Genomic DNA, 15,194 nt, shown 5'->3' on the forward strand with positions numbered 1-15,194 from the left:
TTTGGATGACCATTTTGGTTTGGATGAAGCTCCAGTGTCTAAACCTATTAATAATGTTTGATCTTGATGTCTATAAAATAAATCAGTGCATCAGTATTTGGACAACATCTCTCATTTTTGCTACATCAACATAACATTTCAATAGCTGACCAGTTTCATAAGTGAAGCAACGTGGCAGTATAAAAGTAATATTCATAAAGCAACTCTGTCCCTCTACTGGAAAGCCATAATTAATTACAACAATAAATTCCACATGACAAGTGTTTCACGTTCAAGTGCAATCAAAGCACGTGTCCCGTGACGAGGAAAGCAATTATGGAGTTGTCCATAGACAAGTGCAAAGTTAAAATTAAATGTTCCTAATTCTGTAAGTAAAGCTTCCAAGCTGGCACGGAATAACAGGATGTAATATTCAATCTCTGTCTCGTTGGTTAATGAAACGTGCCTTGTGCTTAAGCCGACTGAAGTACCTTAAGATAATTTACACTAGAATATTTTGTTGTCTAATTAGCTCAGAGATAGCTGCTTTTCGGCACTGATTTTAAAATAATGTTTTTGGATTTAGGATTGCATATGCTGAGTATAACAAATAATCAAAATATTATATCTTATTATAACAAATATTCAAACAATTCAACTGAAATGTTAATATAGCCTACTGCGTTTACCTTCTTTCTCCATGCAGCACGTAAGAGCTGCGGAAAAAGCCCAAAAGTTCGTTTTCTATTTGGGCTTCAAAAGTAATGTTGACTTTGTAGGTTCTCAGTGGCTTCATCTCCCTGTGCAGAGCGATGACATAAACCTGGTTGGACGGGTAGTGGAACTGGCGGTGGATGCGCATGACGCCCGGTTTTTTGTTGTCCGAATACACCACCACTTTCTCCACTTCCAGTCTGTCCGTGTGAAGCACGATGAACTTGGTGGAGTTAACGCACTCGAATTCAATGTTAACTTCGCCCGAGAAAGTGAAGTTATCCATGTACACGGACAGCTTGAGGTCATAGTGCCGGGGACGCAACGACGTGGGCAGGCGGAGGTGCCTCCAAGGCTGGGTGTCCTCATCCTTGTGGTTAAAATTACCGTCCCGGGACTGATTGGGTTTGGTGCTCGTGCCGTTCCCGGCCCGCGAGCTGCTCTCCGCCACGGTGCAATCCTCAAAGCTGACGCTGAGAAGCACGGCGATTGCCGTGACAATGATGAGCGTGAGGATGGAGATGGCGAATCCCAGGACCAGTTTTTTGTGCACGGTAATGTGCCGCTCGGTCGTCCTGGGTCGGACCACAACGCTGTCAGCCCATTGATCCGACAGGCCTCTGCCGTTTCTCATATTGTTGTCCTCAATTCCCATCGGTGTGAATGATAAGCCCTTTCCACGTTTGTCATCCAAAGACATATTCTGCTGAATATGACGTTTGGTTGGAACGCAACAGGGGAAACTAAACCGATAACCAGAGTATCAGCTCCGGCGGCAAGCGCCGAAAACAGTCATAGATGTGTCTGACTGCTGCATACGGACAAAGCTCAGAAGTGCCCAGCCACCGCTACGACAGGAAAACGCTTGCAAGCGCTCAGACCAACTTTCTTGGCACAATGAACACCGAAATGATGTTCCCCTGTTAATACGACGTTCGGTGATGGGTTCGACTTATCTACTTTCTTCATTCCCCCCCATGTTTTAAGGTCTCCTTCTTGGCATACACAAACTGCCGCACAGAACGCAATCCATCCCCGGGACTGATGCTGCTGATGCTGCCTCGTGCACTGTCGGTCCTCTCCCTCCGAGCTGCGAGCGCATATTGAGAGCGCAGCTCCCACTGTCCGCCGCTGGGGTGCTTCGCCGAAGAGACGTGCGCCCGAGACAGCGCTGTAGGTGTAACTGCCAACTCGTGAGGACCCAAGACGGATCGCAGCCAGTGAGAAAAAGAATTATCGGTGAAACAGGACCAATGATTTTCTTTGTCTCACCCTGCTCTCACCGACGTAAGGCGATAGGATATGCGCATGAATAATGGTCCGGCGATGCTCAAGCCAAACAGAGAGCCGGAACTGAGATGAACCAGGAACCGACTGGTATTTATGGAGTCTCAAAGGAAAAGTGACATACACCCTCCGGAGTTTGACAACAAAAAGTCCTCTGAACTGCATGTAGCTGATATCCCGACTGAGAACCTATATGGGGTCCGCTACCTCTCAGTGATACTGAATTGATAGAATGGGCTCCTCCTACGAACAGTGATTTCTTTGACTGATAGCGGAGCTCGTTTGCATACTGTCCCCAACTACATTTAACCGCTTCTCTCTCCATGCAGACATGCTTATTTTATTGTTTTCATTGCCCCTTTCTGTATTGATGTTTTCTAGCCTATGTGCTTCTATCAGTTGTCTTTGCTGCCGAAATATATTTAGAGTATTTGAAAATGAAGAGAAAGTGTTTCTTTATCTGAGATGTAAATGGAAGTAGCCTACATCAGCTGGACCGATTGCTCTTAGTTGAAAATGCGCCCCTCGGTGGTCACAGTTGAGATTGCATCTATTACAGAGGGAACATTTCAGCCTTCGTGCACAAGGCAAGACCCTCAGCTACTGGACTAAAGACCTCTCCAAAATTGAAGCCAAATCTGACGGTATTTGCTTAGACTACATATATTGACATATATTTGGCTGAATCTAAACCGGTATGAAGAACTGCATGCCTATGCCTTTCAATAGCAATATCTAAGCGATAACACACCTTAATCTCAATTAACTTGTAACTGTCACTTAAATGTCTTTTTTAACTGAAATGTATACCTAGTGTAACACGTGACTGCTCAGACTGCATTGCTAGCGCCAGTCTTTTTCCAGAGTCAAAATCCAGTCAGCAGAAGTGTGTCAATGCATGCCGATTATTGATCACTTAATTGAATATATTGAGCCCTACATAGCTTAGTCCCATGTGCACTTTTACTGGTTAAGCAGCCTGCTGAAAGTGCAGACATCTACATTATGCATTGGGTTGGGTTCTTGAAACCCGTAGTTAAAGGTGTGAGTAATGGCGTCTCACCATGGGGATGCTTCGCTTCTCCACCTCCAATCAGAGCGAGCCATCGATAGCGCTTTAAGTCAAGGCAGGACTAAACGGCAGGCCTCGGCCATCGCATCATACTACACTCTCCCCCTGATTAAGATGCAAAGCAACACTTTGGCATCGTGCATAATCAATATGCTCCCCTAATGAAAGCAGTCACCAGGGCATCGCTAGGGGAAATGTCCACCTTGGTTACCATCTGAGTGAGGATGTGTGTTCGTTTGTGTGTGTTTGTATATGTGTGTGTGTGTGCGGTGCAGTCTTTAAGGAGCAGGGATCTTTTGGATAACTGTCACGATCATGAAACTCAGCTCAGCTGTTGCCGCTTGTCCGTGGGCGAACCCGGCTTGCTCTTTTCAGCCTACATCAGAGAGCGAGGAGTGAGTGAGAGAGAGAGAGAGAGAAAGAGAGAAAGGGAAAGCAATGAAGAGAGAGAAATAAAATGTAAGTGAGTGGAGGGAGAGAAAGGAGGAATGAAGAATGAGTGCTGGTCTTCGGTTTGCCAACGCACACATGGACAGATGCAGACTCTTCAGATGCATAGTTGCTCTTACTTTCTAGTGCACTTATGCCCCATTCACACCTGTAGGTGATGCATAGCACATGCATAGCGGCTGCGTACCTGTTCATTTCCATTTCGGCTCCCATGTTAATGGGTTGGAGTTTTCACACGTGCACCTATTGAGGCACAGCTTGAGCCGTGTTGCAACCAAAAGCCAGCTAGAGAATTATGAAGGTATATTGGGTGCAAAAGTGGCACATTTAAGCACATTTAACTGCAGATTTTGCATGTGCACACTAAAGTCGTAAATGTGTAACAGTAAAGTTGAAGTTGTACATATTTTTTTATATCTTGTTAACACAAAATAGGGGCTACGGGTTCACAAATCCTTTTTACAGGTACACAAATCCTATCCTGTGAGTCACAAATTTCAAGAGTCATGCACTCGACACTTTTGCTCCAAACGTTGCAGCGCAGTTGGTGCGAAACACATTTGCACATCCGTGTTTCATAATCTGAGAACATGCACAACATTCGTGCATTTGTAAACCCAAATGTGAACTAATGCATCCGAAGTTGTGCATCTGTGAAATAATTTCTCATTAATAAAATTCTACAGATCGCTTTGATTTTCTTGCACGACTACAAGTCAATTGATACAAGTGCTCGAATCTGCTTCTACGAGTGACGAGTGACTTTTGCTCCTGGCTAGGTGATATAATAGGAGCAAAAAGATTTGTATGTGTGCACGTCGAGCAGTCGATCGAGAAAACAAGGCGGCCGGATCTGGATCCTGGATCGCACTCAGATTACCATTGCCTGCTCATAAAGTAAGTAACCTCAGCATGTTTCCTTATCAATGAAGGACACACGATTTATAGTTTTTCTTTGCACAAAGCGAGGAAAAAATATTTGTTGCGGTGTGTTCGAAAATTGAACGATTGTGTCAGATTATGTGTCCTAACGATTTTGGACGGGCAGTGTTATATTTCTGTACTTCTAAACTAGTTATTTATCTAGCGATAGCTAGCTAGCTTGATCTGGCACTGGAGGATTTAGCAAGCAGGTAAGCTAAGCTAAACATAGCTGTCATGATAATGTAAACCAACAAACAAGATAACTTTCTTCATATTATTATCATGTTACTTACCTTATGAGCAGGCAATGGTAGTCTGAGCGCGATCCTGGATCCAGATCCGGCAGCCTTGTTTTCTCGATCGATTCGCTCGACGTGCACACATACAAATCTTTTTGCTCCGATTATATCACCTAGCCAGGAGCAAAAGTCACTCGTAGAAGCAGATTCGAGCACTTGTATCAATTGACTTGTAGTCGTGCAAGAAAATCAAAGCGATCTGTAGAATTTTATTAATGAGAAATTATTTCACAGATGCACAACTTCGGATGCATTAGTTCACATTTGGGTTTACAAATGCACGAATGTTGTGCATGTTCTCAGATTATGAAACACGGATGTGCAAATGTGTTTCGCACCAACTGCGCTGCAACGTTTGGAGCAAAAGTGTCGAGTGCATGACTCTTGAAATTTGTGACTCACAGGATAGGATTTGTGTACCTGTAAAAAGGATTTGTGAACCCGTAGCCCCTATTTTGTGTTAACAAGATATAAAAAAATATGTACAACTACAACTTTACTGTTACACATTCACGACTTTAGTGTGCACATGCAAAATCTGCAGTTAAATGTGCTCGCCACTTTTGCACCCAATATACCTTCATAGAGAATAGAGGTGCCGCCTGTTTTTCATGCAAGAGGCCAGCGTGTCAGAAGTGGCCCTTTGAAAAGATACAATGACAAACAGTAGATACTCCTCGGCAGCGCGGCATCAGAGATGGTCCTGGCGTGAATATACACGTACAAACCATGACAAAGTTTGACAGAACGGAGGCGGAATACACGCGCCACTCATCTGGTGTGAATGAGGCATTAGTTGATGCCCTTGTAGTTTAGTGACCACTTGTTACCAAAATTGGAGGGTACATGAACGTCCAGAGCCACATACTGATCCACATGATGACAAAATTGACATCACTTTGACCCCAGAGGACACTTACAACAGCAACAACACTGTACAACAACAACAACAACACACTGCATTTATATAGTACTTTTCACAACACAAAGCGCTTAACATTGAAGGGGGAACCTCAGTAACCACCACCAATGTGTAGCACCCACCTACTCACAGACACACAGAGTATAACACTGGCTGGAGTCCTTGATCATATACTGTATGCATGTGGACAAGCACATGAATAGCTGCAGAAAACACAGCTGCATAGTTGCAATTCCACTTGGAGTGCTTCCATGCGTAGTTAGTGCTCTTGTAGCATCATGGCCTGCACAGACTTGTCCACGTGGACCATAATGAAACGCTAGCTTACCTGAGATCCATAAAATATAATAACGCTGGCTTAGAGACAGAGAGACAAAGTACTGCGAGGTCAAGCTCTGCTATTCTTATTAGTCCAAACTTTCTTTCTGCCACACGGAATTCAATTGATATCAGAAATCGATCGGCAGCCCAGCCAACTGCAAATGTTATACAATGTGCAGAATTAGTGATGGCACAAAGTCTATAGCAGTTAATGGGGTTAAACTAACATAAATGATCACAAGTTTTTAAATAAAAGAGCACCTTTTTTTATCCGGAAAGTGGATCTCGGGTAAGTTGTGTTTGTGTATGTGTGTGTGTGTGTATGATTTTGAAACGTCACAGATCTAGTTCATGGATTAATGAAAAGATTATGCTCGGATAAAAGACAGATTTTTGGACTGGGGGTGAAGTTGACAGTCCATCGAATTAACATCACACAAAAAAAACAAAAATGTAAATGTCAAATTAAAGATAATTGCGTGAATAGTATATTTACGCCCCCCAAACCCCGTAATTTCAAGTTGTGCAAACAAATGCTCACTTAGTTTAGTGCACTTACTGTACACCTATTTCAACTAACCTGGTCATTACAAGTAAAGTATAATGTATGTTTATTAAACACAACACATGTATTGAAGTCTACATATTTTTTGAAGGATCACATATTCAATCTTATGTTACAATATATAACAAAGTGATTGACACTAAAAGCTATATATACTGTTGTTGTATAATTTATGTGTACTTTATGTTGATACATCACCCCATCAAGTAGATGACTATCCAAAATACACTAATCCTTTGAGTAGAACTAGTACTGACAACGATGTGGACAGGCATAGATCTGAGCTAGAAACTATACGTACAGGTATCCTGTCTCTGCCAAATCACTGAGGCTATAGAAAATGTGGGCTTGATTAGTACTTTGGGGGGGGGGGGGGGGGGACCCCCTTGGAAACTTATGTTGCTGCTGGAAATGGTGGTTTTAGTGGCTGTCCATTAAACACTCTCCTCTCTGATCAGGATAATGTCAACCGCCAAATCCCTTTGTGACATTATGGATATATTGAACTGATGGAAACTGGCCTTTGAATGCAATGGTTACAACATAGCACTAATTCACTGTGGACATTAAATGTTAGGGAATCCCCCAGACTGCCAGCCGAATAATCAATTTGGCCCACTCTCATCACACCAAGCTGGTGTGTGGCAAGCAATCTGACACATTATGGCTGCCACGCATAATTCAGGTGTGTGTTACATATTGATAGTGCTTTAAGAGGTTCCCCCTTCACTGCAGTATGTTCAGAGTGTAGAAGCACAGGTTGCTAACGTTCTACCCACAGCATTGGGGTGTTTTGTATAGTCATCTACTTGATGGTGTGATGCATCAACATAATTTAATTTAGGATTTAGGATTTAGGATGTAATTTAAATAAGGATTAATATGTGATATCTTTACAAATATGTGGGCCGGGACTGTGGCATTCTGGAAATGCTTTGTGAGAAATGTAACATTAGTTAGCACACCTTCAATACATGTGTTGTTTTTAATAAACACACAATATACTTGTAATGACCAAGTTAGGGATTCTCAGTAGTATACTACACTAAGTAAGCATTTGTTTGCACAACTTATTCCTATTCCAGATTAGTCTGTAATTTCAAGGCAATCGGTTTGCATGTTTTTCTTAAACTAAGGTTAACTAACAGGAGTGCGTTTCCCAAAAGCATCGTTGCTAACTACGGTAGCAACTAACATGGTTGCAACTATGTAAGTACGACACAACTGTTCCCCAAAACGATAGTGTGAACTATAGTGGTGGAACTTACATAGTACGATGCATCGTGACACTGCGTCAGTGTTTCCCAAAACCATAGTAGCAACTAACGTTCGCAACCACTATCGTAAAGTTGTGTAGTTACAACTACACCTCTCGACCTGTAGTAAGTAGTAAGAACCATAGTAGACGACGTAACTTAACCAACCCTGATGACGGAACACGCAGAGGACAGATGGATGAGAGGTAGCCATTAAACGATCCCATAACATTGCTGTGGGATACCATACCATAGCATTGCTGGAAGCTACAATTGCACATTACTGGACAACGTTATGTGGTACAGTGGAAAGTGAAGTGTTGTGGAGTTAGCCGACAACAGAGCGGCCTGTGGTGAAGTGCTATGATGACCGCAATCATCTGTGTTGTTATTATTCGTGAATTTACATGTAGCCTAATGCTAATGTGTCAGCACAGATTCTTTCGAACACCCGTTAAGTTATCTGGTGATAAAGCTTTTGAATTCCAACGGTATTGTTATGTGAGGCTAGCATTGTAATTGTTATAAAAGGATAACGTTACATTGTAGTCGTATGTTAAGTGTGTTTGGATGAAGCATCTGCTAATCATACACATAGCTAACGGTATATGGACTCTACAGCCCATTATGATGTGGTGAAGTGACTGTGCTGTGGCAGAGACTGTAGCGTGTGTGCTTTATATGAGAGAGGTCAGGGGTTCAAGACTGAGTCGATGGGTGTGAGGTGAGTAGCCTATCCCTGTGGAGTGGGGTTTGTGTTGTATCTTGTCTGATCACAAGCTATGTTTAGCGGGTGTATACATTAAACTACTCTCAGTTATTATATGATCTTGATATTTGAACATCTGAATTATGTTGGTACAATGACATTGGAGAATGCTGCTGTTGAGTAGCCTCTCGCTTGGAGAACTTTAAGACCTCTGGGACTTATGTGAGCATGCAGAGTGCTGTGGTCAGTGTCAAAATGTGACATGATTTTCACTGATTTAACTTGTCCTTCATGGCCCAGGTATGGGTAGGCCTGTCATGGGAGGCGGAAAAATGGTAAGTTGCCTTTGCTTTGTGACCTTTCAATCTGTGTATGTATTTTGATGTCATGGCTCATAGGGAACATGTGTGTGTGTGTGTGTGTGTGTGTGTGTGGGAGGGATCATGGGGAGAAAGTGATGGTGGGAAAGTTAAGTACATTTACCCCCTCACCCCCACCAAACTAAAAGGAATGTAAAAAAACATAAACAAAAGGGGAAAAAACAGGTAATGTGGCAGGGAATTGTGGGGTTTGGGTGTTTAGGGGCCAAACATATGTGCAACTAATTCCCAGTGTGCTTCCAGGCCAGCAGGAAGGTGTGCAGCAGCCACTGGAATGACCTCTTCCACCTCCTCCACTAACAGCTCCTCATCAGCCGGCAGTGGGATGTGATCCTGAAGGGCCATGTTGCAGAAGCGCCGCCACCAAAACCACACTGCACGCCTTTGCAGGATGGAGCTTCAGGCCACCAGCGGATTTGCTCACACACCTTTCCACATGCCCAGGGCCCTCTCCACAACAACGCGGGTCCGGCTATGGGCGTTGTTGTACCGCGCCTCTGCCTCGCTGTTGGGCTCCTAGATGGAGCAGTTGACATGCTTGTATTATCATAGGGGGTTGATGGAATAAAGTAGGTCTTGAAATGTCAGTGCACTCAGGGAATATAGACATGCATTTGAACAGTATATACTTTGCTACTGTCTCAGCAGCACCTACAGTAACACTGTGTGTGTGTGTGAGTGTGAGTGTGTATGTGTGTGTGTGTGTGTGTGTGTGTGTGTGTGTTGGTACAGCTGGCGCAGATCCTTCAACCATTTGAGCATTGAAACATTTGTGCTATGTGAACTGTCATTTTGTGGTTGTGATTCAACACACAACTTTATCTGTGAACTGTATCTGTGCATTTAAAATATCATGAAATACTTGTGTGTGGTAACAGTATTCAATTTTCAGTGTCACAGTGAAAACACATAACAAGGGCAACATTGGAAAAATGCTGCATAAAGGCATGAAAAACTTCCAGTGAAATGAAGGGCAATCATAAAGTAAAGTATTCATTTATATAGCGCTTTTAGAACAGAGTGAAACCCAAAGCACTTACATAACAACATGTTCAACATTGTTCATATTACATATCCATATTTATTCTGCTCTTACTGTAAGGTAACTGATAAGATACTGCACATATTTATATTTCATTTATATTACTCTAAACCACCTTCTGCAAACCAACTGTATACTACTGTCTACACTGCACTATATTTATTGTCCTGTCTATGCACCACCTGTCTATACTTTATATATCACATTGCACTTTTCTGCCTTTTTGGCACTTCTGGTTAGATGCAAACTGTATTTGGTTGTATTTGTATTTGTGCTCTGCACAATGACAATAAAGTTGAATCTAATCTAACCATGCCAATTTGCATAGAACATAATATACATGTATCCTAAGCCTAGGCTAGTAAGCATATGGTCTCCAATCAGTTAAAACTAGGACTACAGGTTCTAAACGATCATAGGAATATTTAGTGACTGAGCCTATCCAAGATTCCAACATCATCATTATTCATTTATCATTATCTAGGCTCGAACCTATGACTACAAGATCCGAAATGCAGAGGTATATCCTTTCACGCCACCTTGTCATGCTACAACAAATGAAAATATTGGCCAGTATTTAGCCTATAGGCTATTCGGTGTGTTTCATTAAATGTGTAACTTATTTGTTCACATGTGCTCGGTTGGCGATTTATGCTTCACTGATTAGGCTCATTAGTAGGCTACGTTCAATAGACTGTGACGTTATTATTAGAATTATCATTATTATGCCTATTATTTTTAAAGCATACATAGCCTAGGGCCTATTGAAATTACTGCCTATTGTTGTAATAAGTATTATCATTATTATTATTATTATTATTATTATTAATGATATTATAACTGCTGGGCCCAGGAAACGTCATGCAATGTCAAATTTCATTCATTTTGCGTGACTTCATGCGTTCGGCTCTAACCGACAGAGTCCGACATTCTCCGAACACATCTGCAACCATTGTAGTCTGAACTATGTTGGTTGAAACCAACATGGTTCAAACTAACAAAGTACTATGTAAGTACGGCGGCTTTGGGGAACAGTCGTAACTTACATGTTGGTTAGTTGAACGATGCATCGTACCACGTTAGTAAAAAGCTAACCTCCGTAGTTGTACGGGAAACGCACCCCTGGTAAGTAAGGTTATCTAACTAACTTCACCAATTCAAGTATAGTTTACTTGATTTAAATGGTCATGTTTACTTTTCCAATTCAACATTAAATTACACTAATGTTAGACAAGTAATCTCAAATGGCAAAATCAACATAATTAACAAAAGACAAAAACTGAGTAATACTAACTAAACATTTTAAGTAAGAATAGCTATCAGATTTTACAGTGTACAGTACATAAACTTTCACCCCTGTGGAAGGGCTATGAACTAGCCAAATCCAGCAAAAAAACAGCAAAGAGACTGAGACCTCTCCTCTCCCTGTGAATAATTGATTTTTTTTCTGCAAAGCTGCACATCTGTATTGTAAATATTTTTATACACCAGTAATGGCTCCTACACACAGCTGCGTGCGTTGCATTGCTGGAGATGCATCCCATTCACTTTACATGGGCTTACGTCATCCGTTGCCGAACTGAATTGTGGGTCCGTCGCATCGCGTTTCTCCCGCCGCTCGCGTTGAGAATTTCAGCTGTTGCTGCACCGACAGACGGCACCGGCCAATCAAGCCAATCTACGGACGGCACCAACCAATCACATTACGGTTTTACTTCAAGTCATTTGCATAGCTACCGTCGGGAACACCCACTGGAATGCGTTGACGGAACGCAACTGTGTGTAGGAGCCGTAAGTGTTTTCTAGAAACCTGGATATATCTGGAAATACAGTATTTTCCCTCTTTAGAAGGAAGCGCATTGTGGCTGTGACGAACAGCAGAATAAATGATGCATGATTGGTACACGTCTTTCAAGGAATTTTTAAATATTAATGATGGCACACACAGACCGCCTGCTTTTAAGACCTCTCCGACCACTTGCTTTAGCAAATAGAGTCCAAAATCCACCCACACACACAAACAGAGAGACACTACATATACACATGCAAACTAGATGTACCGCAGAGCGGTACAAAATATGAGCGCCGCCCAAATATGAGCGTCGCGGCACATTTTTTCCACAAAAATAAGTCACGCTTGTCAAATTGTGTTCATTTCCTACTTTGTTCCTGCTTAGCTTCAGTAATTCAGCAAAGTCAGGGTATCTACTGGTCTGGCTGCTGGCTAAAAACAAAAGGTGAAAGGCATATATGATTCTAACTGTCTCACTGAATTGCATTATGCACACTCAATTCTCACTCGTATCTGCTAGACAACCAAAGTACCAAAACATGATTAGTTCATAGATTTCACATGTAAAATACATTTTATACAACCCCACCCCCATCTTTTACATTACATTACATTACATTTGGCTGACGCATTTTTAGCCAAAGCGACTAACAACATGGTAAACAGTTTAAGTTTTAGAGCAATTCTCAACATTAGGACAATTTAAAAACATTAGAGTACAGTAAGAATAAGTGCATCAGTGAGTGCTGTTTTTAACATTTAGGTGTCAGTTTAAGACGGCTGGTGAGTACTAGGATCAGCAAGACTTGTTGTAAGTGTTGCTATGAGAGGAGATGTTCTCTAAAGAGCTGGGTCTTCAGGAGTTTTTTGAAAATGGAGAGGGATGTCCCTGCCCTTGTAGGAACTGGCAGTGTGTTCCACCAACGAGGAACAACGGATGAGAACAGTTTGGATTGGCCTAAGCGTACCGGAGGTAGAGCTAGACGTCATTCGTCTGAGGAGCGCAGCGGTCTGGAGGTAGCGTATGTCTGTATGAGGGCATTCAAGTAGGTGGGAGCAGAACCGGAGACTACTTTGTAGGCAAGCGTTAGAGCCTTGAATTTGATGCGGGCCGCCATAGGTAGCCAATGTAGCTGGATGAGTAGCGGGGTAACATGTGCCCTCTTGGGTTGGTTGTAGACCAGGCGCGCCGCCGCGTTCTGGATCATCTGAAGTGGTTTCACTGCGCAGGCTGGGAGACCTGTCAGGAGGGCGTTGCAGTAGTCGAGTCGTGAGATGACTATTGCCTGAACCAGAAGTTGGGTGGCATCTTGAGTTAAGTAAGTCCTGATTTTCCGTATGTTGTAGAGTGCAAAACGATATGACCGGGCGACTGAGGCGACATGATCTGAGAAGTTTAGTTGGTTGTCGAGAACAACTCCTAGATTTCTTGCAGTCCTGGTAGGTGAAACAGACAGAGAGTCAAATTTGATGTTGATGTCGTGGTGTATGGTAGGTTTAGCTGGGAGGACCAGCAGTTCAGTCTTTGAGAGGTTCAGCTGGAGGTGGTGTGCCTTCATCCATGTAGCTATGTCTGAGAGGCAATCCGAGATCCGTGCTGAAACCAAGGGGTCATCAGGTGGAAAGGACAGATAGAGCTGTGTGTCGTCTGCATAGCAGTGGTATGAGAAGCCATGCGAACGGATAATCTGTCCCAAGGAGGTGGTGCCTGTTCATAATTCTGAGAAATTGTTGAATTGTGTGCATGTGTGCGTGTACGTGTTTATATGTGTGTGTGTGTGTGTGTGCATGCGTGCATGTGCTTGTGGGTGTGCCTGTGTGTGTGCATGTGCATGTATGCATACATATATATACTGTGTGTGTATGTGCCATATGTATGATTACTGTGAATGTATGTGTGTGTGTGAATATCTGTTTATGCACATGTGTGCATATGGAATTGGTTAACATGACCCCTGGAGGCAAACATATGCAAAAAATTGGTCATCCTAGGCCCTACGGTTCTCAAGATATTCACAGAAAACTCTGTTGGTGTACGGTCACTAAATGTACACATAAATTAATTTATTTTATGGCCCCCCATGAACGGAATTCCACGAAACTTGGCGTGCATTCAGAGGGTGTCATAATGATCCTACACTTCCAATTTCACAGATACCTGCGGTTACAACACCTCATTTTTACTTTTTTGTTTTTAACTAGGTGGCGCTATACATGAAATGAGTGGTTATTGGAGTTGACATGGCCCCTTAAGATCAACATACAAAAAAAAGGTGGTCCTCCTAAACCCTACGGTTCTCGAGATATTCACAGAAAACTGTGTCTGCCCTACCCTCCTTTCGGGGGGTCCAGTCCAGCGGGGTGGCTACAGATCAAAACGAAAAACAATGGTTCCATGCTATCCTTGTGGGGTTACATGCCCACCAAGTTTCGTGCACCCCGGTCTTTCAGTGTCCCGGGAATCCTTGACGAAAAATTGGCCAATGCGAAGAAAGAAAAAAAAATCTGACTAAACCTATATGACCGCCGCTTCGCTGCGCGGCGGTCATAATAATATAACGCTTGTGTGTGACGGAACACTTCAGTCTTGAGGACACATGTGAATTCACCATTGACATGTGGGTGTGTACGTGTATGTGTCTATGTGATTTACACATGTATATAAATTCACCATTGACATGTGGGTGTGTACACGTGTATACGTGTTTATGTGCATGGGGAGAGGGAGGCAGCACGAGGGGAGACATATGAACTACAGTAAACAGGTCTTGTTATTGGGTTCACATGAACTAAATAGGGGTTCACATGAACTAAATAGGTCTTGTTGTTGGGTTCACATGAACTAAACAGGTCTTGTTGTTGGGTTTACATGAGCCATACAAATTATACTTGGTGGTTATTTATCGCCCTCCAGGACAACTTGGGAACTTTGTGAATGAGTTGGACATGTCTGCTATTCCAATGGATGCATGCCCATTATTAATCCTTGGCGATTTTAATATTCATTTGGATAACTCGTCTTCAATTGACTTCCTGTCCTTACTCTCCTCATTTAATATCACACGTGTCCACAGTCCTCCTACTCACAAGGCTGGTAAAGATCTTGAAGAGCCTCTCAAGCGACCATTTTCCAACATTAGTAACATCTGCTTTACCTACTCCTGGCTCATTCTTGGCACTTGAGGTTAATGACGCTAGAGACTCTCTGCTCTACACTGGCATCTTGTCTGAATGCAGCATGTACTCTTTCCTCAAGACCTACTCATTCTAAACCTCGTCATCCATGGCTGACGAACAGTATAGTCTCAGTACGAAAGGAACTTGCTGCTGAGAGGAAATGGCGTAAATCCAGAGATGGAAATGATCTTAGTAACTACCAGTCTTTGCTGTCATCCTTTTCATCCACTGTTACACTTGCAAAAAAGGCATTCTATCAAAGCAAGATTGAGAGTGCCACTGACAGTAGAAAACTTTTTTCTACT

General features: G+C 42.6%; 1 protein-coding gene and 1 long non-coding RNA gene across 2 annotated transcripts in view; one reads left to right on the forward strand and one right to left on the reverse strand.

Moving 5' to 3' along the window:
* Positions 1-1,800, reverse strand: part of LOC143141937 (thyrotropin-releasing hormone-degrading ectoenzyme-like) — a 145,585-nt gene extending 143,785 nt beyond the window's left edge. Inside the window, exon 1 of the mRNA XM_076302617.1 lies at positions 669-1,800. Coding sequence (XP_076158732.1) covers positions 669-1,393 — 725 coding nt within the window. The 5' untranslated portion in view covers positions 1,394-1,800. The remainder of the gene's footprint in view (positions 1-668) is intronic.
* Positions 1,801-7,957: 6,157 nt separating this feature from the next.
* Positions 7,958-10,230, forward strand: LOC143142357 (uncharacterized). The gene is made up of 3 exons (XR_012990925.1): positions 7,958-8,513; positions 8,799-8,833; positions 9,122-10,230. It is a non-coding gene; the product is annotated as an uncharacterized LOC143142357 (long non-coding RNA).
* The last annotated feature ends 4,964 nt before the right edge of the window (positions 10,231-15,194 follow it).

Source organism: Alosa pseudoharengus, unplaced genomic scaffold, assembly GCF_046254945.1.
Source record: "Alosa pseudoharengus isolate Yale_2024_CS ecotype anadromous, Long Island Sound unplaced genomic scaffold, YU_APseudo_1.1 YU_APseudo_1.1_scf_24, whole genome shotgun sequence".
NCBI classification, from domain to species: Eukaryota; Metazoa; Chordata; class Actinopteri; order Clupeiformes; family Clupeidae; genus Alosa; species Alosa pseudoharengus.